Source organism: Gymnoscopelus microlampas (assembly GCF_963454915.1).
Source record: "Gymnoscopelus microlampas genome assembly, chromosome: 17".
NCBI lineage: Eukaryota > Metazoa > Chordata > Actinopteri > Myctophiformes > Myctophidae > Gymnoscopelus > Gymnoscopelus microlampas.
Genome location: NC_139954.1, coordinates 3,326,380 through 3,352,436, shown reverse-complemented (window position 1 = coordinate 3,352,436; position 26,057 = coordinate 3,326,380). Strand labels below are relative to the sequence as shown.

At 42.1% G+C, this 26,057-nt stretch overlaps 1 protein-coding gene and 1 long non-coding RNA gene across 2 annotated transcripts in view; one reads left to right on the top strand and one right to left on the bottom strand.

Moving 5' to 3' along the window:
* The window catches only part of LOC311065093, a 442,153-nt gene that overhangs the window by 27,533 nt on the left and 388,563 nt on the right, over positions 1-26,057 (bottom strand). The gene's annotated exons all lie outside the window — the stretch shown is intronic.
* Positions 14,800-26,057, top strand: part of LOC311065124 (vomeronasal type-2 receptor 1-like) — a gene marked incomplete at both ends in the record, with an annotated part of 32,282 nt that continues 21,024 nt past the window's right edge. Inside the window, 3 exons of the mRNA XM_084085341.1 lie at positions 14,800-15,783; positions 25,451-25,581; positions 25,709-26,003. Of these exons, the coding sequence (XP_083941467.1) occupies positions 14,800-15,783; positions 25,451-25,581; positions 25,709-26,003 (1,410 nt within the window). The remainder of the gene's footprint in view (positions 15,784-25,450; positions 25,582-25,708; positions 26,004-26,057) is intronic.

The following is a 26,057-nucleotide window of genomic DNA, read 5'->3' as shown; positions in this document are numbered from 1 at the left end:
ACATCATGAGCTCTACATTAGATTTTAGAATGCTGAAATTACCTTTTTGGATTCAAAGTTCCAGGAGATTCTGTCTTCATCAAGGATGAGTTATTCATCTCCAGAGGCTGACTTTTTGAACACACCTACATTGAGAAGCTGTGTGCTTCCATCAGGAAGCCACGCCCAGTTCATTAGATCGAGGATTGGTAAAGCATCACCATTCTCATCAAATGATACACGATCACCAACAGATGCGGTGAAATTGACCTTTTCCAGGTAATAGATAAGCTAGAAATGGTGGTGAGCAAAATCATGAAGAGCAAGAGACTTAACCAAATCTACTGTATGCAATATCCACTATAATTCTATGGTTATATTGACAGGAACTGTTGTATTAACTATACCCCTTGCAGTATTGCAGTACAACCAGGGGCGTAAATCTATTTTAAATACATTTAAATAATATACATTTTTATTATTCAAAATGACTTGGGGGGCGTCCAATCTGAAGCTAGGGGGACACAAACCCCCCCCGGGATTTCTGCGCCTGAGTACAACACAACATCAACTGAATGGTTGTGTGTGTGTGTGTGTGTGTGTGTGTGTGTGTGTGTGTGTGTGTGTGCGTGCGTATGTGCGCGCACGCGTGCATTTGTGCGTGTGTTTTCTCATCCAATCAGGATAAATAAGTGAATTAGCAGACAGAATTGGAACTGGAACACAAGCTGACATTAGATATGTGTGGGGTTCTCTCTCCTGGTTGGATCCCTACAATAAAGGAGGCACAAGAGATGTTCCATTCTATCCATGAGGACCTTATGTTAACGCATGGCTGGAGGTATCTTGGAAGCAGAAGTCTGAGACAGCAGGTCCCACACGAATCCATGCTACATCTGGGACCTGTTAGATGGTGTCAAAGGATGGACAGAATGGACATCTACATGCTGGGGTCGGTTGCTTCAAATCATCTTTGAAGAAGTGGGGCTTGGCAGACAGTGCAGAATGCGAGTGCAGTGAGTCTAAGCAGAATGGCGAACATATATTTCCTCCTGCCCCCTTTACAGACCAACTTCAGAAGTTCATATAATTACCACCTATACAGCTTCCTTTAGAAGAACATAATTACCACCTATACAGACCACCTATACAGACCACCTTCAAAAGAACATATAATTACCACCTATACAGACCACCTTCAAAAGAACATATAATTACCACCTATACGGACCATCTTCAGAACAACATATAATTACCACCTATACAGACCACTTTCAGAAGAACATATAATTACCACCTATACGGACCACATTCAGAAGAACATATAATTACCACCTATAGTGAATGCCAACGTCTCATCACCACTGGGGGCGTGGCATAGTAGCTGCAGACATACTGGTGGGGGGCAATGTTAAGTCAACCTATTTATACCCCACAAAGATGTCCGCCGCTACCAAATGACACTTGTTGACGCCCCCTTCAGGATTTTTGGCACACTCTATACAGACCCCCTTCAGAGGAACATATAATTACCACCTATACAGACCCCCTTCAGAAGTCGGCCTCATCGACCAGGGACGAGGGCATGTCTACACGACACTGAGCTGGTCATGTGATACATGAAAGATCAATTCTTTTGTTTTTCCACCAATGTCATATTTATATTTTCATAATTATTCTGCATTTGAATCCAAGTAGAAACAAGTATACTGTGAATTAATATCCCACCTGCCATGGCTGTATTTTCTGCAAACTGGCACAGCTGTGCCCAGTGAAAGGCCCTTTTCCTGGCACACATTGCAACATGTCATGGAGGGCATGGGCCAGAGCATACACAGCCTTGTACACATTATACACTGCCCTGAGGTTAGTCACATCCAACAGGGTAGTTTCTGCTGTTCCTAGGTCCTCTTGTCCAGTACACACCCTTCCACCAGCATCCACCCACTCTGACGGAAGGGGTGCAAATTTACACCGAAATGTTTGCTCCCAAAACTGCCTCACCTGATGAAACAACAATGAAGAAATAAGCATAAATAAAATAACAGACGTAAAAGCTTAAATGCAAAATTAAACAGAATGCTCACCAAGTTATCTTCATGGCCATTGTCAGGGTCATTGTCAGGATGTATTTTTAACAAGAAGTCATTGATACCCGGTATCTCTCCACGACGAATGGCAAAACCCAGGGTGCCTCTCAGGTAGGGCAGGTAGTGAGGAGACTGGAGATAACGGTCTCTCCACCAATTTGCAGTGGCAGGGAAGATCCATAGCAGACCTGTCACATTCTGCTTTACCACCTGTTGTGTGTTAGGAAGAAAAGATACAAAATGAAGAACAAATTAATAAATGCATGCGTGTGTGTGTGTGTGTGTGTGTGTGTGTGTGTGTGTGTGTGTGTGTGTGTGTGTGTGTGTGTGTGTGTGTGTGTGTATATATATATATATGCTCACTTATATGTTCATAGATGAAGAGATGTCTTTACTTCAATATATTCTCATTTTAGATTCCATCGAATTATGAATCCCTAAATGTACTGTACATGTATCACAACACAAACCTCATCCATGACATTATATATATATCTTCCATATCCAAATACAATGACCACACGAGCTGTGGACGTCTTCATCACAGTGACAATCCTCTGGAGTTTGGCCAGGTCATTGTTAAAGGGCAAAGCCTCTGAATAAGCCACACAACCCAGACCAGACTGGTCCAGGTCAGACTGGAGTAATAGGGCAGCATCACGGCCTCCATCATCATCACTAAACATCAGTCCTACCCAGGTCCACTCAAACCACCTCATAGTCTGGAGTATAGCTCGCACCTGATTGGTTAAAGAATGGAGGGATAAGTGCTTAGGTTAGATTATTCACATGGTGGTAAATCAGTGTGTGAAATATGAACTACTAGATACCAACATGCCTATTGTGTGTACACGTTCACCTGGAAGACGAAACTTGGTATTGTTCTAAAGAAGGATGGGAACTGAGTCAGGTCACTGAGACAGGAGCAAGCAGCAAAGGGACTTATCTGAAAAAAACAACAAAGCAAAAAACATCTGTTCTGTAATGTACTAGATCATGGGTGTAGGGTGTTCAACAGTCTACTTCAGGGGGGTCGGCAAATCTTTGTGTGATGGAACATTTGCCAAAAAAGGAAAAGGGGAGAAATATAAATTGTATTTAGCTTCAAACAAGCAGTGACTGCCTTTGCCCTTTGGAATCTCATTCAAGAAAGCAAGTGGATCACAATGTGCTGTTTTAACACTCTACCCTACCCAAGATTACAATGCAGACTTAATACATCTGTATATCTTCAGCACCATGGACAGCGACACTGTCATAAAACATCAATTTTAAACCCCTAATGAATTACTAGGCTAGACATTTTACTAAGATACATGGACATTGGCTTTTTCATAAGACGGGCAATAGCAACAAATCTTTCAGGGTAATCACCTGGTACCCCCCGGCATTTCATGATCGAAAGAGTGGGCAAAACCATATCTATATTAAATTGTTTATAGGGTCAATATAAATAAATCAATATATGATAACCTTTCCACAGGAGCAGCTTTTTCATATTTATCAATCACATATTTTGTTATTTTCCCCATACGTACATGACAGGTGGAAAAATTACAAAATGTTAAAAATAGTTATCATAATGAAACTTCCCCAGTTGATTACTTACATGAAGACAATGATTTATCGTTTTACAAGTTTTCTAAAATTATTTAAATATGCAAATTGGGCATTAGGAAAATATGCCCAAATTTGCATAACTTTCCAGAATCAACATTGGAACATTGGACAAAGCCAGAGTCAACATTCTTATTTCATTTTGTTAAGATGTTGGAGTCAAAGGTTTTTAACGAGGGAATATTCAATATCTGGCTCAATTTTGGGGCTCTGGCTCATGGACTAAATGCCTAATTTGCATGTGTGTGTGTGTGTGTGTGTGTGTGTGTGTGTGTGTGTGTGTGTGTGTGTGTGTGTGTGTGTGTGTGTGTGTGTGTGTGTGTGTGTGTGTGTGTGTGTGTGCGCGCGTGTGTGTGCGCGTGCGTGTAGGGCTTTGCTGAAAATGAGCAACTCAGCTACTACTAGTGATGCGCGGGTTGACCCGTAACCCGCGGGACCCGCGGGTCAACCCGCGGCGCGGGTGGGTCAAGTCAGAATTTCGGAGGCAATTATGCGGGCTGCGGGTGAGCGGGTCAGCCGCTCACACACGAAAAAAATAAAAATAAATCACATGCTCTTGTTTTGTCTTTATTCCTAATAAGAATAAGAATAATAACAATAAACTGTTTGAATACACTTGGGGATTATTTTCTAACCATGATTTTACAGAATTAAAAAAAAATCGCGGGTCGCGGGGCGGGTTGAGCCATAGATTTATATATGGGTTCGCGGGGCGGGTTGAGGCGGGTTGGGTTCCGTCGCGGGGTGGGGCGGGGCGGGTCATGAAAAAACCCGACCCGCGCATCACTAGCTACTACCCTTGGTAAAAACAGACAAACAAAAAAAATCACACCCTGTGTGAAGGAAGCGGTGCCTTTGGGGCGGGCCTTAATTCATTTCAGGTCGTCCCTATTGGTGGTCTGAGGCCACTTACCACATTTTTACTTGGTAGCATGCTGTAAACTGGAATGATGGCTGTTTAAAGCCCAGCCAATGGGCAGACAGAGGGGGTGGGGCTTAAGTAATAACAGTTCGTCCCTATTGGTGGTTTTAGTCCATGCATGTGCAGAAGTTGTACTCCCTAGCATGCTGCGAACTTGAGTTATGGCTGTTTGAAGGCCAGCCAATGGGAAGACAGAGGGGGCGGGGCATCAGCAATTCATGCTCGTCCCTATTGGTGGTCTAAGGCGACATACCAAATTTGAACTTGGTGGCATGCTGCAAACTGGAGTTATAGCTGTTTAAAATCCCGTGCTCATCCCGTGCTTACACGGACGGACGGACATAACATACGCTGGGGGTCCCTGGACTCCTCTTTCATAACTTCAGCAATTCATGCTTGTCCGTATTGGTGGTCTAAGTCCACATAGCATATTTGGACTTGGTGGCATGCTGCAAACTGGAGTTATAGCTGTGTAAAATCCCGTGCTCATCCCGTGCTTACACGGACAGAACATACGCTGGGGGTCCCTGGACCCCTCTTTCATAAGCAGTGGCACGTGTGGCCAATCAGAGGAGAGATGGCAGAGGCAAGCTCCAAGTGTGTGTGTGTGTGTGTGTGTGTGTGTGTGTGTGTGTGTGTGTGTGTGTGTGTGTGTGTGTGTGTGTGTGTGTGTGTGTGTGTGTGTGTGCATGTGTTTGTATGTGTTGCTTCTTTGCCGTGCTCATCCCGTACTGATACGGACGGACGGACGGACGGACGGACGGACATACGGACAAAGTCAAGCTTAGAGCGGTTGGCACCGCTAAAAACAGATGCATTGAGCTCCGACCTTTAGAAAACCTGCTTCCCACTCCATTCACAACCTTCCCTCTCTGCTCTGCTGCAAAGAAATATTGTGTACAAAATGTACAAAACTGTTACTTTCCATTTTGACTTAAAAATGTACCCAGTGTAAAGAGAGTGGTGCCTATCATGAGTTCATTTAATTAAGCTATTAGCCTAAGACTGGCCCCCAAGTATTTTTACTCAATTTAGTAACTTTCAAGTGCTTTGACTTGAATGAGTTACTTTTTTACAGACTTTGATGACTTTAAAGTATTTTTACTTATTTTAAGTACTTTAAAATGTTTCTACTGACTTTTACGTGTTTTTACTAATTTTAACATCTTTTACGTATTTTTACTCATTTGAAGTATTTTTACTCAGAAGTGTGTGTGTGTGTGTGTGTGTGTGTGTGTGTGTGTGTGTGTGTGTGCGCGTGCGCGCGCGTGTATGTGTTGCACTCCTGTTTGTGTATAATTAGTGTAACTGGTTGCATCTTTGTGTTGCAATCAGCCGCAGCTGTTGAGGTCGTGCTCATACGAGGTCATGCTCAGGTCGTGCTCATACGGACACCCGGACGGACAAAGTCAGTCCTTGGAGTGGCTAGCACCACTCAAAAAAAAAAACATACCCACAAGCTTACAACGTATCACACTTTGATGCGTTGTGACCTTGTTGATCGACTATTTTTGCTACTTTGGTCTAACACTGTAGTATGACGAAATAGGGCATTCATTTAAAAAGAGAAAAGAAAAGAAAAAAAATACAATTTAAAAGTTGAAATATGGAGACACAAGGTTTCTTCCTGACAGCAACGATTATGTTCCATGTCTTTCAAACTGCAAAAAGACCAAATATATTATTTATCATATTTTATATTTGCAAATAGCCAAGTAAGTACAATTAAGCATATACACTGTATACTAGTCCATGGTAAAAAGGGATTCAAGTGGGAAACTTACCATGGGCACTCTGTACAAACCTAACATTCTAGAGATGGCAATCGAACTTTTTGAGGTAGAAGGACCCACAATTCCGAGCACTGGAGGAGACCCGACACAGCTCTCATCCAGTGTAAACTGCTCCTCTCTCCCACTGATCAGTGACATCGCTGCACGGAATCCAACTCCAAGCGTGACACATGTATCATAGATACTGTATCCCAGAGTCACATTGGGCAGCAGGCTGGGGTTTCTGTTTATCTCATTGACGGCAAAAGCCATGGTCTGGGCTAATCTGAACAATTGGATGTTAAAACTAACACACAGAATTACACTGTAACCTTGAATATCATTGCTGCCAGAAAACCATATATCTCCATATTGAAAGGTTTTATGTTTTTATTTAATAAATCAATGCCTTACTTTGTCTTACTACAGGGTCAGACAGACGTAAGGACCGATCTACAAGCTCACAAGACATTGACTGCACCACAACGCCTTGTGAGCTTGTGGATCGACTAGTTTAGCATTTTTTTAAAGAAAATATTCAAGTGAAAGTGAACATGGTTAAGTGTGTCTCTGGCTTACATACATATTGAACTAATGAAAAGTATTAGCAAGAGCTTGTGACTAAATAATATCAACAATGGATCCAAGAGTAACAGTTTTGAATACAAGGTTTCCACCCGGCAGCGACTATTATCTACATTTGTAGAAATATACAAATCAACTAATCCTGGTTCTATTTATCGAAACAAGGTCAGTGTTCTCTTGCTTGCTAGTTGTGATACTTACTGATAGCAAGAGGGCTCCTGATGCTTGGAGGTAAAAGACTGCTCAGGGAACACAGAGGAGACATGGAAGGGAAACAAACCACCCAGAAGCACGTCTCCAGCCTTGTACAATCTGTTGAGATTAAACTGTGCCTGTAACTCACAAGAAGAGGAAGATGAGGAAGACAAAGGAGAGAAGGACGAGAATAATATCAAGCATGAAAACAGGTGTATGTCTAGAGAAACCCTCATGACTGTCCTCCTCTGTCTAACACCCTCCTCCCTTTCTAAATCCATTGTCCAGTTGGTAAGTTTTATACACAGTGCTGTGCCATCCCCTGTGCCACCTTATGGCATTACGTAATCTAATAGAACACCCATCTGGGCAGAGACAGAAGTAGAGGCAGGGCTTAACTAGCCTGGGATCCAGCCTGCTTCGCTACGTTCGGCAGACTTTTTTTTCTCTCTACGCTTCTCAGTCTGGAATGCCTCCTATCTCCAAGGGAGGCGGGACATGGCATACGGCTGGAATCGTGCCGTGGCTTCTGATTGGTCTGTGGTGCGGGGCGGGACAAAAAAAACGGTGTGATTGTTGTGATTCGTCATTCGTTTGAACAACATACAATCAGCAACGACGTTGCCTAACGTAACATAATTATGTAGTTCCGGTGTAGTTCTGCAAAACGAGTCAATAGGAGGCATTCCAGACTGATAAGCGAAGAGAGAAAAAAAAGTTCGCCGAACGTAGCGAAGCAGGCTGGATCCCAGGCTAGGGCTTAACATACATTAACAATACTTTCATACATGAAAATATGAAATCACATATTGGGCCTCTCATCCACAACCGGTGGCGGACAGTAACTAAGTAGGCCTACATTTACTTTCTGTTCTGTTCTGTTCTTGATTACATTTTTGGGGTTCTATCTGTTTTTGCAAGCAGACGACTTTTAGGCTACTACATTTACTGTTGAGGAAAGACTTTCGCACACCTAGAGTAAAAGCTTAAGAGCAGATGCGTAGACGAACAAGTGCACATCAATAATAAAAGAATACGCCCGCATACGCGAACTGCCGGACCGCACGGTACAGGAGCACATTTATTGAAGGAGAAGTAACGTTTTGGTCACTGATGAGGCATGAAGGCTACTACATTTCAGATAGAAATATTGAACTTTTGACTCCACTACATTTCTGGGAAGAGACCCAAACTACAAAACATATATTATGAAATAACTCGGCGGTCCTCAGACCCTTTTGATGAGGAATTGATAATTTTAGGCAAACCTTATTCTACTACATGTCCTGGGCTTCTGAATCGGACATAATATGTGGATCTGAATTGAAGTTAGAGTGATCCTGAGGTGGTTGCACCTCTCTACGGTAACCGGAACGCTCGCACCCAAAACACATTTTTTTCAATGACCGTTTAACCCAGCAGTTCTTTTATTCTTGTATTTGTTTTACGGATGTAGGACTGAGGTTAGGTTTAGGCATAGTTTTACTGAGGTTACGTTTTGGAATACCTGGTGGCGACCGTTCCGAGGTCGTCGGATTTGACCCGGGGCAAGCGTGTTTTGGGGCGAGAGTTCTTGTATTCCTCACTTTGTATCTTGTGCGGCCCATGGAAGCACATCCACATCTCATAACAAATCCATGGGGGTTAAAAGACCCTGAGAGATAACCTGAGACCACTTGTTCAACATACATTTTATTATTTTAATCACATTGCACCAACGTCACGTGAATGGAACGAGAGAGCTATTGTAACAAACGCACACACTCATACACACTATTCTGTTCACTACTCTCTCTCTCTTCTCTCTGCACCTCGACCAGCAAGCTGAGCACTTGAACTTGAACCTTGACCTTGAACCTTGACCTTTTCGTCATAATGAAAAGGGGTATTCTCCTCATCCACTTTAGTCGTGCTCTGCTTATCAATGAATCTATAATCAATGTACATATGAATTCATATTACAAACGTTATTACAATGTAGTTACAAATTCATCTGTTAGGGAGAAACACAGGGAGAACATTTATTGAGGGGCCAAGGCCGAAGGGCCGTTGGACCCTTATTGCATCTCTACCTTTTTTTAATAATCTTCCGCCGTTTTACAAATAATCGCCGTATTATCTCTACCGTGCAGTCACTTTTTACAAAACTCAGCAATATGGTAGAGGGCTTTCTCAGTGTCAGTGACACGAAAGCCACAACAATTGGCCAAAGGGTGGTGCTGTAGCAATCAGTTGAATGCAAAACTTTGAACAGGTACAATTCATGCCGTTTGACCTACAGCCATGAAACTTTGATACACATATTCGTCTCCTCATGCCGAACAACTCTGACCTTTAGATCTCCCATATTTTTGATCAATGTGCACAAAACGATCTACACATGTACTTTGGACCTATGCCGACACAATGGATTTTTTCGAAGTGAAAAAAATAAGCTTTTGTGAGCCAATGAACAGCAGTTTTATGATTTCTTTATTTTTTCTTTTTGCAATTTGCGTGAAACGTTTTACACACACTCTATGGACCATTATCTAAAATCCCAGTTGAAGAGAAATTTGTACATAAAAAAGAAGCCTTCATGAGCCAAATAATATTGTAAAGGGCATGGCTTCATTAAAAAAGGAAGAACAATTATCTTTTTTGGCTCCTTTCTCACAGAATATTGTCTGTTTGAATAGTTCAGTCGGTAAGGCAATTACCTATTGATTGATTGATTGACATTTTTATTTGGCAAAAGAATGTAAAACAACACAGTTACATTTATAATGCTTTTGTCTAAAAGGTCCGGCCAAAAAAGTCCTTGTGGGCTTGTTTCCTGACAGTTTCCTAACAGTCAGGATATTCCAGGTTCAAGCCTCACCTCATGCAGGCTTCATTTCAATCGTATCACACAAAACATCAATGTTGTATCAATTAGTGTGTGTGCTATTGTTAAAGATAATATGAAATGCTTTTCTGAGAGTATGTATTTTCAATCTATACCCTATTTCCTTGTGAAAACACACAATCTACAAGCTCACAACTGTTTTGGATAGCAACGTTTTGTGAGCTTGTAGATCGTCTACTTTCACTAGTTTCGGTTCCGAGGAGACATAACATTTCTCTACTGGAAAATGGTTTGTGAACCACCGATCTTAGTGTTCATGAAACAGGGGCTTGGTTCATGACAGAAGGCAAGAGTCTATGATCTTCAACAGAAGCCATAGCTCAATTGTTAGTGTGGCAGCCTTTGAGTGTGAAAGTCGAGGGTTCGATTCCTGTCTACGGCCATGTGTTGGACTGTCCATGTGTGAGGTTGTTAACCCCTGATTGCTCCCCTGAGTGCTATATCTGACCACCTCAGCTGGGTCAAGCTGAAAATGAATGTCCCCTGTTGGATTCATTAAGGTCTTTATTATTATTATTATTATTATTATTATTATTATTATTATTATTATTATTATTATTATTATTATTATTATTATTATTATTATTATGTACAGCAGGGACTCATAATACATACTCTGGTAATAGCTCTTTTCTACTGCTGCTATGGTATGGTAAAATAACTATTTCAACTGTAAATTGTACACCTGTGGGGTTTATTTTACTGCTTGTCTGCCATATTGAGAAAATGCATATCGTCACTGTGGTAAGTCCGGTATTCAAAATGTACTTGAAGAAAGTACAAAAGTATTAGTAAAAAAATACTCATTAAGCAGAATGTCCTGTTTCACAAGTTATGGTCTAAATGTATCTAAATATTTAGAAAATAGCAGATCTACAAGCTCACAATGCGTCACAGCAACCCATTGTGAGCTTGTAGATCTGCTATTTTCAAATGGCTGAAATACATGTATATAGGGCTGAAGTGGGTACAAAGGTTGTCAAATAATAGTTCAGTAAATCAAAGTACAATGTTTGTCTCTGAGATGTAGTGGAGTAGAAGTAAAAGTAGGCCTACTGAAAATTGGAAATACTCCAGTAAGTGCAGTACTTGAGTAAATGTACTTAGTTACTTTACGCCACTGACTGTATAGTTTGTTACAGACAAGAGAAACCAAGAGAACTGTGATAGCCTACACATCAGCCTGCCTTGTGATTACAGAACATGACATGTACAATTGCGATTGCTTTACCATTTGTAACTTTTACTATTTTAATAAAGAAAAAAAACTAAGTTCAAATCTGTGCTCCTTTATTCAATGTGTTTATATATAAATATGTGGGAGGGGAGGAGGGGGCTTTACAATAAATGGGGGGGCGGGGGGGTCGCAATATATGAGGGGGGGGGGGGGTCATTTACGACAGTGCTACACTACTCGGCCGCTCGCGGGTCCACCCGGCCCGCCAGCGCTACGCCTGGTGTGCGCTCGGCGTTGCGCACGGTAAACGCTGATCAAGGACGTCACGTGGAGACGTCGGGTCGCGACGAGTGGACGCTCCGGTCGGCGGGGCGTGGAGACGTCGTCACACTAGAAATCTGACATGATTTGCTACCTGGGTGTGTGTGTGTGTGTGTGTGTGTCAGACATTTTTTATAATATTTAAAGAAAATCTGTAATATATTATCAAACATCTAACAACAAGAACTATAGTGTTAACAGAGTGACGACATATCACATGAGTCATTGTGAAACAATTATGATTCATGTTCACACACTATTTCAGTAATATAATTAATTTGATTATTAAGGTTTCGATGCCTATCAGGCTCGAAGCCTTTCTTGAGATACTAGGCTTTCTTCTTCCGCCGGTTTTGGCAGTTCTGGCCCAACCGTGCGGTCGCTTTTTACGAAACTCGGCAATATGGTAGAGGGCTATGCCAAACGGCTAAGAAACGAAACTCACAACTATCGGCCAAAGGGTGGCGCTATTTCACTCAATTGACTTTGAACAGGTACAACTCATGCCCTGTTTGACCCACAGCCATGAAACTTTGATACACACATGCGTCTCCTCATGCCTAACAACTTTCACAGTCTGACCTTTGACCTCTGACCTTTTGATCTCCCTCCATTTTGAATTATATGAAAAGCAGTAAAAATGACTCTCCTCCTGGGATTTTTGAGCAATCTGTACAAAACGTTTTACACATGAACTTTGGACCAATGCCGACAGACGTGAGCAAGCGGATTTTCCATAAGTGAAAATTTTAAGCTTTTATAAGCCAAAGAAAATTGCAGTTTTATGAAAATTATTCATCTGCCGCTAGCATATACATGCAGACTCACATTTGTTTGACACTTTGCAATATTGTAGAGGGTCATTCCAAGTATCACTGAAACCAATCTTACTCCAATTGGTCAAAGGGGGGCGCTATAGCAATTTTTTGAAAATGCAAACTTTAAACAGGCAAAAGTCATGCCTCGTTTGGCCGACAGCCGTTAAACCTGCTTACACATGTGCCTTGACTCATGAGGAACACATGTATCACTTTGACCAGTAAGCTCCGCCCTTAGATTGTCTGCAATTTTGAGCAGTTTGAAAAACATTTAAATCCAGGATTTCTGAGCAATTTGCGTGAAAGTGTGTCATGTGTGTGAACTCCCTTTTCACTAGTTCAGGTATGTTGGCCCAATAGCTTGATCGCTTAATCATCTGCCTTGAAACCACAGAGTTGCCGGTTCTAATCCCACCTCATGTAGACTTCATTATAATTGCATTGCACACAACATGACTGTATCAATGAATGCATGTGCAATTGTTAAAGATAACGAGAAATGCATACTTGAAAGTAGTTATTTTCAATGTATGACGTACTTCATTCGCCCTTTTGTTTTGTTGTGGATTCAATACCTCGACCAGTAGAGTGTGAGCCTAATGTGCCGAAGGTCCCTTGTTCAAATCCCACTTATTACAGTTTACATTTAAATTGCATTGTACAAAACATGACCCTGTTAATTCAGACATGTGCAATTTTTAAACAATAACATGAAATGCTTTTTTGAGAGTAGTTGTTTTTTATGTATGACATACTTTATTGTGAAAATAGCCGATCTACAATCTCACCACTTTTCAGATAGCAACGCGTTGTGAGCTTGTAGGTCGACTATTTTCACTAGTTTCCATTCCGAAATATATTGAGCAGTTTGAAAAACATTTAAACCAAGGATTTCTGAGCAATTTGCGTGAAACTGTGTCAAATAAATGTGTGAGGCCCTTTTTCACAGGTTCAGGTGTGTTGGTTCAATAGCTTGATCGCTTAATCATTTGCCTTGAAACCACAGGGTTGCCGATTCGAATCCCACCTCATGTAGACTTCATTATAATTGCATCGCACACAACATGACTGTATCAATGAATGCATGTGCAATTGTTAAAGATAACGAGAAATGCATACTTGAAAGTAGTTATTTTCAATGTAAGACGTACTTCATTCCCCCTTTTGTTTTGTTTTGTTGGATTCTCCTTTCTCACTGTCTGATGCTGTGGATTCAATAGCTCGACCAGTAGAGTGTGAGCCTCATGTGGATCCTGTACCTGGCCTGTAGACCTGTTCGCAATTTGGTGTTAGGGGAATTTCTCACCTGAACTGAGTCAGTGGGTCCCTAGACATGAAAAATCACGGAGGTGCTTGTCCGCCAGAGTGGCACGAATGGCGCAATGGCCAAATCAAAAATGGCCGCCATCGACTATGATGAAAATCCAACTTTTTTGTTTCTGAATGTATATACAAATGTAATACCTCCATTTTCACTAATTGTTGTGTGTGGAATTCATTTCTGATATTGTTATGACCACTCTGGGTGATTTTGACATTGGAAGGTCATGGTCAAGGTAAATTTGTTATTCTGAAGACCTTGGCCATAACTTGGCCATTGTTAGGAGTAAAAACAGGTGCAATGAGTCTTATCCAACTAATTCTGACATTTAGAATTCATTTCTGATATTGTTTTGACCATTAAGGATCATCTTGTCATTGAAATATCAATGTCAATGTCATGTTTCAATAATTACATTACGATTTTGTACTTTACTGTGCCTTTTATTGTATTCTGGCCTATAGCTTCTCTATAGGCCAGTGGGTTGTTCAGGATCGACCAGGCTGGTTCTGCGCTGTAGGAGGTGACATGAAGGTCGAGCAGACCATTCAGCGAGTGTCGAAGGGTCCAGGAGGTCACTATGTAGTAGGAGCCACACACAATGCGAATTCTGTGGCAGAGTTCGAGCTCTTGTTCCACGAGATTGGGTCAATCACCAATGTCCTCAACCTTCTCACCAACAACCACACCATGAAACACACAGAATGCCATCTCCAGCATGCATTGAGTACCACTCGGCGCCTAACATTCAACCGGAATGTGTCGAAGCTGCTGGACTTTGTGCTAGAGCGCCAGAATCCATACTCAATAATGGTCAGTGTGCCTGTGCCACTGCACAATCTGCTCACAAAGCAAGCTGTTGACCGAGGGGTCGCTCCACGCTTGCTCAACTGTCTCACAAATGGGGAGTGTGTCTACAGCTCATACAGACAGGAGAGGTTAGTTGAGAAGACCAAGAAAATGAGCACTACCATACCAAAGCGGAAGCTACCGCAGTTCAACAAGCAACCGAAGAAGACACCAACAACCATTCTGAAGGAGCAGAAGTTAGTCTCCTCCAAAGACATGGCCGAGGCACATACTGTAGGAGTATGGACATTGCTAAGGAGCGGGGCATGAACATCCGGCAGGTCCTTACTCATGATGTGCTCTCAGCATCTCCCCTGTTTGAAGGTGACCTTCCAGCTCATGTCAACAAGTCAAAACTTGTCAGTGAAATTGAGCCTGACCTTGACCTCACCCAATGGAGTCCAAAGTCTACTCTTGCATCTCATGTTGTGGTAGACTTCATGTCGAAAATACGGCAGATGCCACTAGCACGATTCCCTACTTTCGGTGCTGTCATCAACACCATCATCGGCTCAACATTATCCCTCTGCGAAGAGCCAGAGTTCATCCATCTCATTCTTGATTCCTACATTGAGATGTCTCTAAAGGAAGGGGAGCGCATGCGTCGCACAGACTCAAGAACAGGAATCGACATCATTGGCATGAACAGAGACACACCTATCCCTCAGCAACTTGACAAGTTCTGGGCATCTGAGGAGAACAAGCGTAATCTCCAGCTGCTAGTTCGGGATATGGTGTGCAGTCGAGCCTGTGGCAATACTACCATCATTGTCAGCTCTGTTGTCTCTGAAGATGAGGTGCTCCCAGCAAAAGCAGCTGGTGGTGAAGAGATCCCAGACCTCTTGAACTGGATTGAGGAGGCTGATACCAGATTGGTGGTGCATGTGGACTGGGCTGTTCGTGTGAAACAGAGCAAGAGAGTTATCATAGTCTCCAATGATACAGACACCTTTGCATTACTGCTGTACTACACCTCATACTTCCAAGCACTGGGGATGAAGGAGATCTGGCAGCAGTATGGCACTGGTGAGAAGCGGCGCATGCTTCCACTGCATCAAGCAGTCTCTCATCTTGGAGCACCACTTGCCAAGACAGTGATCAAGGCGCATATCCTGACTGGGGAAGACTGCATGAGCAAGGTGGGGACCAAACATGCAGCTATGACTTCTGACCCTGTACAATATTTAACAAACTTTGGAGAGGCAGACACCTTGACAGAACAAGACACAGCATTGGCAGAGAAGTACTTGGTACGTGTCTGGGCAGGGGCTAGGCCAAGTACAACTGCTGAGACGTTTGATGACCTCAGGGTAGAAAGCTATACCAGTGCCAGTGCTGGAATTGATGCTCTCCCTCCCACAAGTAGTGTGATCAGAGGTCACATAAAACGAGGTGCTTTTCTGGTGCATAGGGCTTGCCACCTGCTTGTGACGGCCAAGGAACCTGAGGCAAGACTAGAGGCAATGGAACATGGATGGGAGGAGCACTTTGGTACACTCCTGCCATCCAAATGTCTGAAGCCTTTACCATCGAGTCTGCTCACAGTATGCAAGTGTGCAGGCAAGTGTGACACTCGGCGATGTGGCTGCCGTGCTGCTGGAGTTCCGTGCATTATATTCTGCCATGGAAAACAGGAAAATCCTTCATGTAAAAACCCATCATACTAACCTGTATGCACACATATATGCTGCACTGTAAGAGAAATTATACAAAAAAATAAATTTGATTTTGTCTTATGATTTTATTTGTATATCACTTTTATTTTCATGTCTTATTTTCTAATTAAAGCACCCAATTCAAATAAAAGTCAAAGGGGGATATTTAGAATTGGAACATTTTTCATGTTCATGTCTTCTGTTAAAAAAAAGAGAAAAAAAAGAAAAAAGTTTAAAAAAAAAGTGTAAAAAAAAAATCGAGTTATTGAATAATGATATTGATATTGATATTTAAATGACAAGATGATCCTTAATGGTCAAAACAATACCAGAAAGGAATTCTAAATGTCAGAATTAGTTGGATAAGACTTATTGCACCTGCCTTTACTCCTAACAATGGCCAGGTTATGGCCAAGGTCTTCAGAATAATAAAATGACCTTGACCATGACCTTTCAAGGTCAAAATCACCCAAAATGGTCATAACAATATCAGAAATGAATTCCACACACCACAATTAGTCAAAATGGAGGTATTATATGTGTTTAAACACTCAAAAACAAAAAAGTTGGATTTTCATCATAGTCGATGGCGGCCATTTTTGATTTGGCCATTGCGCCATTCGTGCCACTCTGGCGGACAAGCACCTCCGTGATTTTTCATGTCTAGGGACCCACTGACTCAGTTCAGGTGAGAAATTCCCTTAACACCAAATTGCGAACAGGTCTACAGGCCAGGTACTGGACTAATGTGCCGAAGGTCCCTGGTTCAAATCCCACTTATTACAGTTTACATTTAAATTGCATTGTACAAAACATGACCCTGTTAATTCAGACATGTGCATTTTTTAAACAATAACATGAAATGCTTTTTTGAGAGTAGTTGTTTTTTATGTATGACATACTTTCTTGTGAAAATAGCCGATCTACAATCTCACAACTTTTCAGATAGCAACGCGTTGTGAGCTTGTAGGTCGACTATTTTCACTAGTTTCCATTCCAAAATATATTGTGCAGTTTGAAAAACATTTAAACCAAGGATTTCTGAGCAATTTGCGTGAAACTGTGTCAAATAAATGTGTGAGGCCCCTTTTCACAGGTTCAGGTGTGTTGGTTCAATAGCTTGATCGCTTAATCATCTGCCTTGAAACCACAGGGTTGCCGATTCGAATCCCACCTCATGTAGACTTCATTATAATTGCATTGCACACAACATGACTGTATCAATGAATGCATGTGCAATTGTTAAAGATAACGAGAAATGCATACTTGAAAGTAGTTATTTTCAATGTAAGACGTACTTCATTCGCCCTTTTGTTTTGTTTTGTTTGTTCTCACTGTCTGATGCTGTGGATTCAATAGCTCGACCAGTAAAGTGTGAGCCAAGAACACAAAACAAAACTTTATTGCTAAATATTTGATATCAACAGACACCATCAGGGAGGCCATATTTCTAGCTCAATAAGAAGAGAGGCAGCTTGTGAATCCATAGGTCGCTGGTTTGATCCCTGTCCCCAACAATGCATTGAGGTGATCATCATTTGGAATTCTTACTTTGTTACAAACATACTCCTGGTAGCCTGTCTGTCTGCCTCTCTTTCTGTCTGTCTGCCTCTCTCTCACTCTGTCACTGTCTGTCTGTCTGTCTGTCTGTCTGTCTGTCTGTCTGTCTGTCTGTCTGTCTGTCTCTCTCTCTCACTCTGTCACTGTCTGTCTGTCTGTCTGTCTGTCTGTCTGTCTGTCTCACTGCCTCTCTCTCACTCTGTCACTGTCTGTCTGTCTGTCTGTCTGTCTGTCTGTCTGTCTGCCTCTCTCTCACTCTGTCACTGTCTGTTTGTCTGTTTGTCTGTCTGTCTGTCTGTCTGTCTGTCTGTCTGTCTGTCTGTCTGTCTGTCTGTCTGTCTGTCTGTCTGTGTCTGTCTGTCTGTCTGTCTGTCTGCCTCTCTCTCACACTGTCTGTCTCTGTGTCTCTCTCTCTCTCTCTCTCTCTCTCTCTCTCTCTCTCTCTCTCTCTCTCTCTCTCTCTCTCTCTCTCTCTCTCTCTCTCTCTCTCCTTCTCTCTTTCTCTCTCTCGCTCTCTCTCTCTCTCTCTGCCCTATTCTCAAAACCGCTTATTGCTGCTTGCAGCTATATTATCTTATTGTATTTATTTCATTTTATTTGAATGCAAGGTCATTAAAATGAGTCCATATTCAAACACATTGTGTTGAATTAACTGTGGAAAAACTTGAAGAACAAGGCACTGGATTAATTAAGCTTGGCTGTTAGCCTGCTCCTGACCAGGCTAACTTCACAGCTAAATTGCCATGGTAGCTAAGGTAGGCTTGCTTCAATTCTCTTTCGTGGAATCGGATAAGGCTAAACTTAGCCAGGGTGAACTGGCTAAACTAATCTTCAAGATAATTCAGCTTTCGTGGAACCGATTCAGCCCTAATCCTGGCTAAATTAAGCCAGGATAGGTGGTAAAGCCAGGCTTTAGCTCTAATTCACCTTTCGAGCTAGGACAGGCCCCCGGTTGAGTTGAAGCCCAAGCCCCATGCCAAACCCCATAACCCCCCGCCCAAGCCACCCTCAAATATACATTGATATCTAGTGGTGATATGTTGATTAATGTGAGAGAAATAATAGAATACATTCATTAATTAAATAAAATAATTGCTGTTCACTTCAGAAGTAGCCTACCTCCACGGAACTATTGATTTATTTACTTTTATGTTTGGAGTCTGTTTACTTCATTCTCTCAACTTTATTTCTGTGTGTGATTTCCTGTGATTTCTGTGTGCAGGCAGGCAGGGCCATGCAGTCATGCCTTATATGGGGATTGGTGGGGCGGCCCCCTTTGGTAATTAGGATTAACTGGCACACCCCTTCAAGTTACGAGGATTGGGATTCATCATCATAAGAGCATAGTTACGAACAATTATGCCTTTTAAGAGCGTTTCATGAATCTGACTCTGCTATTTTTTTTGTATTGTGAAGATATTGAATTGTTTGGTGCTATTTTGTATGTTGATGAATTGAATACCTAGGGCCCCAATGGAAACAAGACCGCAAGGACTTGTATGGTGTTATCCTTTTAGACAAAGTGTTTGACTGTACTCGTGCTGTTTTTACATTTCTGTCTAATAAAATATTCAGTCAAATCAATCAAAAACCAAATACCTTCCATTGGGCCTTTTTCTTTTCAACAGGCTGTTATGCAGGCTGCTGAGCTGCTAGAGAGCTCATCTTCGGTCCACATACTGTATGCACATATATTTATAGTAACACAGATCTGAGTTGCAACTGTACCCTTCTTTCCACTCTACACCAAATCTCTTTGCTAACAATAGCCGATTTAAAAGGCCATAACTTGTGAGCTTGTAGATCTGTTATTTTTGGAGAACGTCCCCCTGACAATCTATAGTGCTGAGACTAATACATGACTATTAAATGATCAATTATTGTGTATGTGTCAATGTGTATTTGTATGATGTGAACTGTGAATTAAAAATAAGTTATTATGTCACATTTTCATATAAAGATACACTATTGTACTCTACATGTCACATCAATATACGGAAATTAGACATCTGTATTAAAGGTATTAAACTTACACTTTTGACAATCGGACAAATAAACAAGTGAATCAGAACAGCTGATTTAGCAAGGCATTGAGCCATGAGATATTTAATTGGTGTTATTGTACAGTTTCAATCTTGTGGATCTCTGAGGCCTGGGTTAATTAAAAAAATACATCATTAAAAAGACAACACTGGGTGTGTGTGTGTGTGTGTGTGTGTGTGTGTGTGTGTGTGTGTGTGTGTGTGTGTGTGTGTGTGTGTGTGTGTGTGTGTGTGTGTGTGTGTGTGTGTGTGTGTGTGTTTGTGGAGCTGCCTGGCAGATGACATAACTCAGCTGAGGGACTGTCGAACATGCCGTAGGCTTTACAATTGTTTTCCCTCACACCTGTGAGAAGTCTGGCCACCATTTTGTTTTTCTTCAGAAGACTGGGCACTGGGCACAATAAACACAATTACAAAGTCAGCCTGCTATCACCCCTGGGAAGAGGAGCTCTCCAGTGGGTTTTGATGCATGGCAGAACGGCGCTGGTAGCTCAAAAAACACTTTCTGTGGACTCAGCCGACTTCCGGTTCAAAGTATGTCCAGTGCCCACTCTGTTTTGTTGCCCAGACTTCTCAGGTGCCCACTCTATTTTGGTGCCCAGTAGTATTCCCGGAGCCCACTCTGTTTTGGTGCCCGAATTTGCTTAGGGATATTCGGCTGATTCGAGCACCCTGGGTGCTGGGCGCAAATTCGAGCACCCTATGTGGTACTCTAAACAAGGGTAAAGGTGGATGTATGCGACTAATGCTGATGGACTCCTAGGGGAGTTAACTGCCGGCCCGGTGGACACTCCCAGAGTGGACTTTGGCACTTTTCCACCCCAAATTGGGGTTACACTAAGATGGGGTACACTTTAAAGTCATTGCCAGTGGACACAACTTCAAGGGACTTTATCAGCCCACACAGTCCTATCATCTCACACAGTCCTCTTAGCCTCATGTTCACCTCAATGATCTTTATTACTACCGGTTATTGCAGGTGTAAATAACTTGAAGGGACTTGCCTGATGGCATTATGTCCATGGCAGGGACCTGGTCTTCCCCTCAACCACTCCCCAGCCAAGATCTACGGTAAAAAAAAGAAAATAAATTTACATTTGTTTGAACCTCAACCAAGTAAAGCCACGATTCTGCTTCTACAATGACTATCAACACAAAACTTGCATCAGGTAATCTCCACGACGTCCAGATTCTGCATAGGGTGTTTGTTACGTACCTGTTAAAAATAAACGTATCATTTGAAGCTATTTTGGCTGAGATATTATGACGTCCACGCTGCATAACTGATGAATGGGATTTTCCCTAACTTAAACTCCATTGATTTGTTATGCAGCGTCGACATGCTTCCACGGGCCGTGTGATGTGTATTGAGGTGCAACCACCACAGGGTCACTTTAAATTGAGTACAGATCAACATATGTCAGATTTGGAAGCCCAGGACCTGTAGAAAGAAAAGTTTACCGAAAATGATCAATTCCTCATCAAAAGGGTCTAAGGGCCTACGCATGTCAGACCTTTCAGTGGGAGAAAGTGGAGAAGTTTTTTCCAGAGCACCTACAAACACCAGCTCATGATACTGGACCTATAAGGAGAGTATCTGCTGAACATATGTGGCTTCGATGTTGTCAGGAGCCCAATCTGTGACCATTATACGCTGACACATTTGGGGTCAATACTTTTTTTTTTTACATTTATTTTTTCCTTCCTATAGCACCAGGAAACTTCCATGTTTAAGGAGTGTATTCTGAGGTACAAAGGGAATATGTGGACCGAAGATGAGCTCTCTAGCTACTCAGCAGCCTGAATAACCGCCCGTTGAAAAGAAAAAGGCCCAATGGAAGGTATTTGGCAGACATCAGGCCTGCAGGTTCTCCTTAACCTCCCCCTTTGACCCGGGAAAAGGTCACTAAAACTAAACCTGTATATTCTTAAAGAACCTTTTCCAGAACCTTCAGAGCAGGGCCTACTGTAAAGGGAGATTTGACCCTTTGACCCCACACAGGCCTGTTGGCCTCCTCCCCATACTAGAGTAATACAAATACATTTCCAGAGCACCTACAAACACCAGATTCCTGATATTTGGCTTGAGCAGAGAATATGCTGAACATCTGGGGGCCTGTTCCTCAAAAGGTGAATAAACTAAGCCTGGACTTAAAGGGGCTACACCATGAATTTCATTTTTTTTTAGGTTTTTAGTATTTTTTGGGCTCCCCAGTGTCTCTTGTACCCAAAAAAATATTTTTTTTAAACATTCAGTCATTCATGCTCATTTCATGGATTTCCTGAATGGGCGTGTCTGAACAGGCCATTTCAGAATGGCTGTGCAAGTGATGTCACTTGCACAGATTTTGCATTGACGATGGCCTGACAGAATTGCTCAGTAGCTCCCCCCTGCCCAATAGGACGTTTTGGTATTGCAGCTGAAAAAGCTTGGAATGACAGACAGTCAGATTGTGAGAAAAAATATCTGGATGTTTTTTAGGCTTACAACCTGTTTAAAACGTATTAGGGGGCAATATTTATATATAATATATATTTATTTAATTCATGGTGTAGCCCCTTTAAGCCAAATCCAGACTTGACAAAGTCAGGTCCATATAAGCCTCGTTTATTCCGTTCCTCAAAGCAAAGCCAGGCCGAAAAGGAGCGACTTTGTCGAGCTAGGCCTTGTCAAGCCAGGCTGTGTCGAGCCAGGATAATGAAGCCAAGCTTCACGTATTTCTATAAAAGACCATGAAAGTCGAGGCAGAATCCTTGAACTTGACCAATCATGGCAACACGCAATAACCCCACATTTGCAAGACCACTTTGGTAGAGGTTTGGGTTGTATAGTTCATGATGTAACTCCAAAGGTGGACAATAAATAAAAAATAATTTATAATTTCTCCATTGACTAGAAATTGATATATATGATGATATATATATATATATATATATATATATATATATATATATATATATATATATATATATATATATATATATATATATATATAGACATTGTTTTATAATATTAAAAAAAATGCTGCAATATATTATCAAACATCTAACAACAATATGAACTATAGTGTTAACAGAGTGACAATGACATATCACGAGTCATTGTGAAACAATTATGATTCATGGTCACACTATTTCAGTAATATAATTAATTTGATTATATCTTATTGTATTTATTTCATTTTATTTGAATGCAAGGTCATTAAAATGAGTCCATATTCAAACACATGTGTTGAATTAACTGTGGAAAAACTTGAAGAACAAGGCACTGGATTAAGTAAGCTTGGCTGTTAGCCTGCTCCTGACCAGGCTAACTTCACAGCTAAATTGCCATGGTAACTAAGGTAGGATTGCTTCAATTGTCTTTTGAGGAATCGGGTCATGGCTAAACTTAGCCAGGGTGAACTGGCTAAACTAATCTTCAAGCTAATTCAGCTTTTGAGGAACCGATTCAGCCCTAATCCTGGCTAAATTAAGCCAGGATAGGTAGTAAAGCCAGGCTTAAGCTCTAATTCCCTTTTGAGGAACAGGCCCTGGGTCATGTAGGTGGTCTGGAGTCTGATCTGAACAATTTGGTGTCATGCTGTCTGCACCCTCCGGGTGGAGCCTTATTTTCATCATTAAACATAAACTGCTTCATAGTGGTGCTGGTAACACCAATGCTGGTTTAAGAGATTAACATACAAAAAAAAAAGGACAAAAACTCACATTAGGAAGTATATCTCTTAACTGCCAGAGTAAATAGTGTAATAGTGTCACCCCACTGCCAGCGAAAACGAGCGATTTTACTGTACCTTTGAAAAATCATGGAATATTATCCGTGACCGCCGGCCTCACGGAGATCGCCTCATTACACCCACGCGGGTCTCGGGAGTCTGGGGAAAAAAATGTATCCGCTCGTGGTAATCCATTGCACAGCTGTGGCCAGTTGAATGTGGCTTGTTTTTGCCGTAAAGCAAGAGGAGCGGAGATATAGCCATTTTCCCACAGGAAACAAACAGCGTTTTAAAAATATATATCAGATCACGGGTCTCTCTAGCCTGGTAAATCCCTCTCTCCGGAATTCTCATTTGTATTTGATTTCAGCAGTGAGTCTGGCCTACAGGCCTGTCTGGGCGTTTCTCCACAGTTCATAACATAACAGTTCCTATCAGCGTCCTCGCTCAATGTTCTGTGATTGACAGCGAAGGTTGGCCAATCAGGTGGCGAGTTCGAGTGAAACCGAATGGAACCGAGTGCAGCCGACAAAAATAGAACGGGCGGCCATTTTTTCTGTCCGCTGTTTTTGGTTTTGGTTTTAAAACTTTAGAACGCTCTCAAACTTCTTTTTTCGTTCTCGTCAGTGGCAGGCTGCGCCTTGGCAGAATCTGACGAGAAATCTTGTCGGTGGCAGGCGAGTTAATGTGGTGTGTGAAAACATGGCAGATGGAGAGAAAATGTTCTCTTAGCAAAACAGACCATTTGAGTACACATTTTAAGAAATACCCAGACCAGTATTCTTCTGTAAGATTACAGGACACACACACACACACACACACACACACACACACACACGTGTGTCCTGTCCGTCCGTTAGCAGCTTATCTCTGGCACCGTTGGCCCGGTCGCTGCGAAACTTTGCACACACACTCCCTGGATGCCAATTCAGAATCTCTGCCCCAAATGCTTCACATGGGCCATGCGCCACCAGGAGGCCAATTTGTGCAAAACCCATAGTTTGGATATTACTCCTACAGATTTTATTCAAACATCACGCAAATCGGTACACAGTATCTCTTATAGTCATGTGATCAAGACGGAAATGTCCAATATTTCATATTCCATCCTGATTGGCTAAGGTTGGCTTCTAAAGTTTGCAGGATTGGTCAGTTTTGAACAAAATGTCTCAAATCATGAACGCAGCGTGCGATTTCCGTGAAAACTTGGACGCACATTCCCACTAGGCCGCAGAAGAAATGCCACCCTTTTCACATTGCCCTGTTATAGTGCCACCAGCAGGTCTAATTTAGCAAAACACATTTTTGTAACACAATGCCTCAAATCATGAACGCACACACATTCCCACTAGGCCGAGGAAGAAATGCCACCCTTTTCACATTGGCCTATTATAGCGCTACCAGGAGGCCACAATAACCTACCTGACCTGGCGGAGACAGGGACGTGCTGGCCACTGGGAAATTCGGGAAAATTCCAGAACGGCCGCGCCATTTACGGGCCGCCAAACGGCCGGTGGGCCACCAAAAAAAAGCAGTGGCGTAATTTACATAGGGTTGCTGGGTTAAAACGCCATGTTAAGTCCTGCCTCTGGCCCTGGTGAGATAGTGTCATTGACACATTACAGGACAACCACAACATTATTTTCATATGACTGGATTGCTAAGGTATGTTAAGTCCTGCCTCTACTTCTGCCTCGGCCCAGATGGGTGTTGTGAAACATTACGTAGTGGCATAAGGTGGCACAGGGGATGGCACAGCGCTGTGTATAAAACATAACAACTGGACAATGGATTTAGAGAAGAGGGGAGGGTGTTAGACAGAGGAGGACAGTCATGAGGGCTTCTCTAGACACACACCTGCTTTCATACCTGTACTTGTATTTGATATCGTTCTCCTCTTTCTCTCCTTTGTCTTCCTCTCCTTCCTCTTCTTGTGAGTTACAGGAACAGTTTCATCTAAACAGATTTTACAAGGCTGGAGACGTGGTTCTCGGAGGCTTGTTTGAGATCCACTTCTCCTCTGTGTTTCCTGAGCTGTCTTTCACCTCCAAGCAACAGGAGCCCGCTTGCTATGGGTGAGTATCACAACTATAATATCAAGTATGAGAACATGGACCTTGTGTTGATATACTGTACATTATAGTTACAGGATATTTCTATAAATATAGATATTCAAGGTTACAGTGTAATTGTGTGTGTTAGTGTTTACATTGAAGGGTTCAGACAGGCCCAGACAATGGCTTTTGCCATTAATGAGATCAACAGAAACCCCAGTCTACTACCCAATGTGACTCTGGGATATAGTATCTATGATACCTGTTACACGCTTGGTGTTGAATTCCGTGCAGCATTGTCATTGGTCAGTGGGAGAGAGGAGCAGTTTAAACTGGATGAGAGCTGTGTTGGCTCCCCTCCAGTGCTCGGAATTGTGGGTCCTGATACCTCAACAAGTTCTATTGCCATCTCTAGAATATTAGGCTTGTACAGAGTGCCCATGGTAAGTTTACTACTAGAATCCCCCTTTACCACAACCTATTTTATATACACTTAT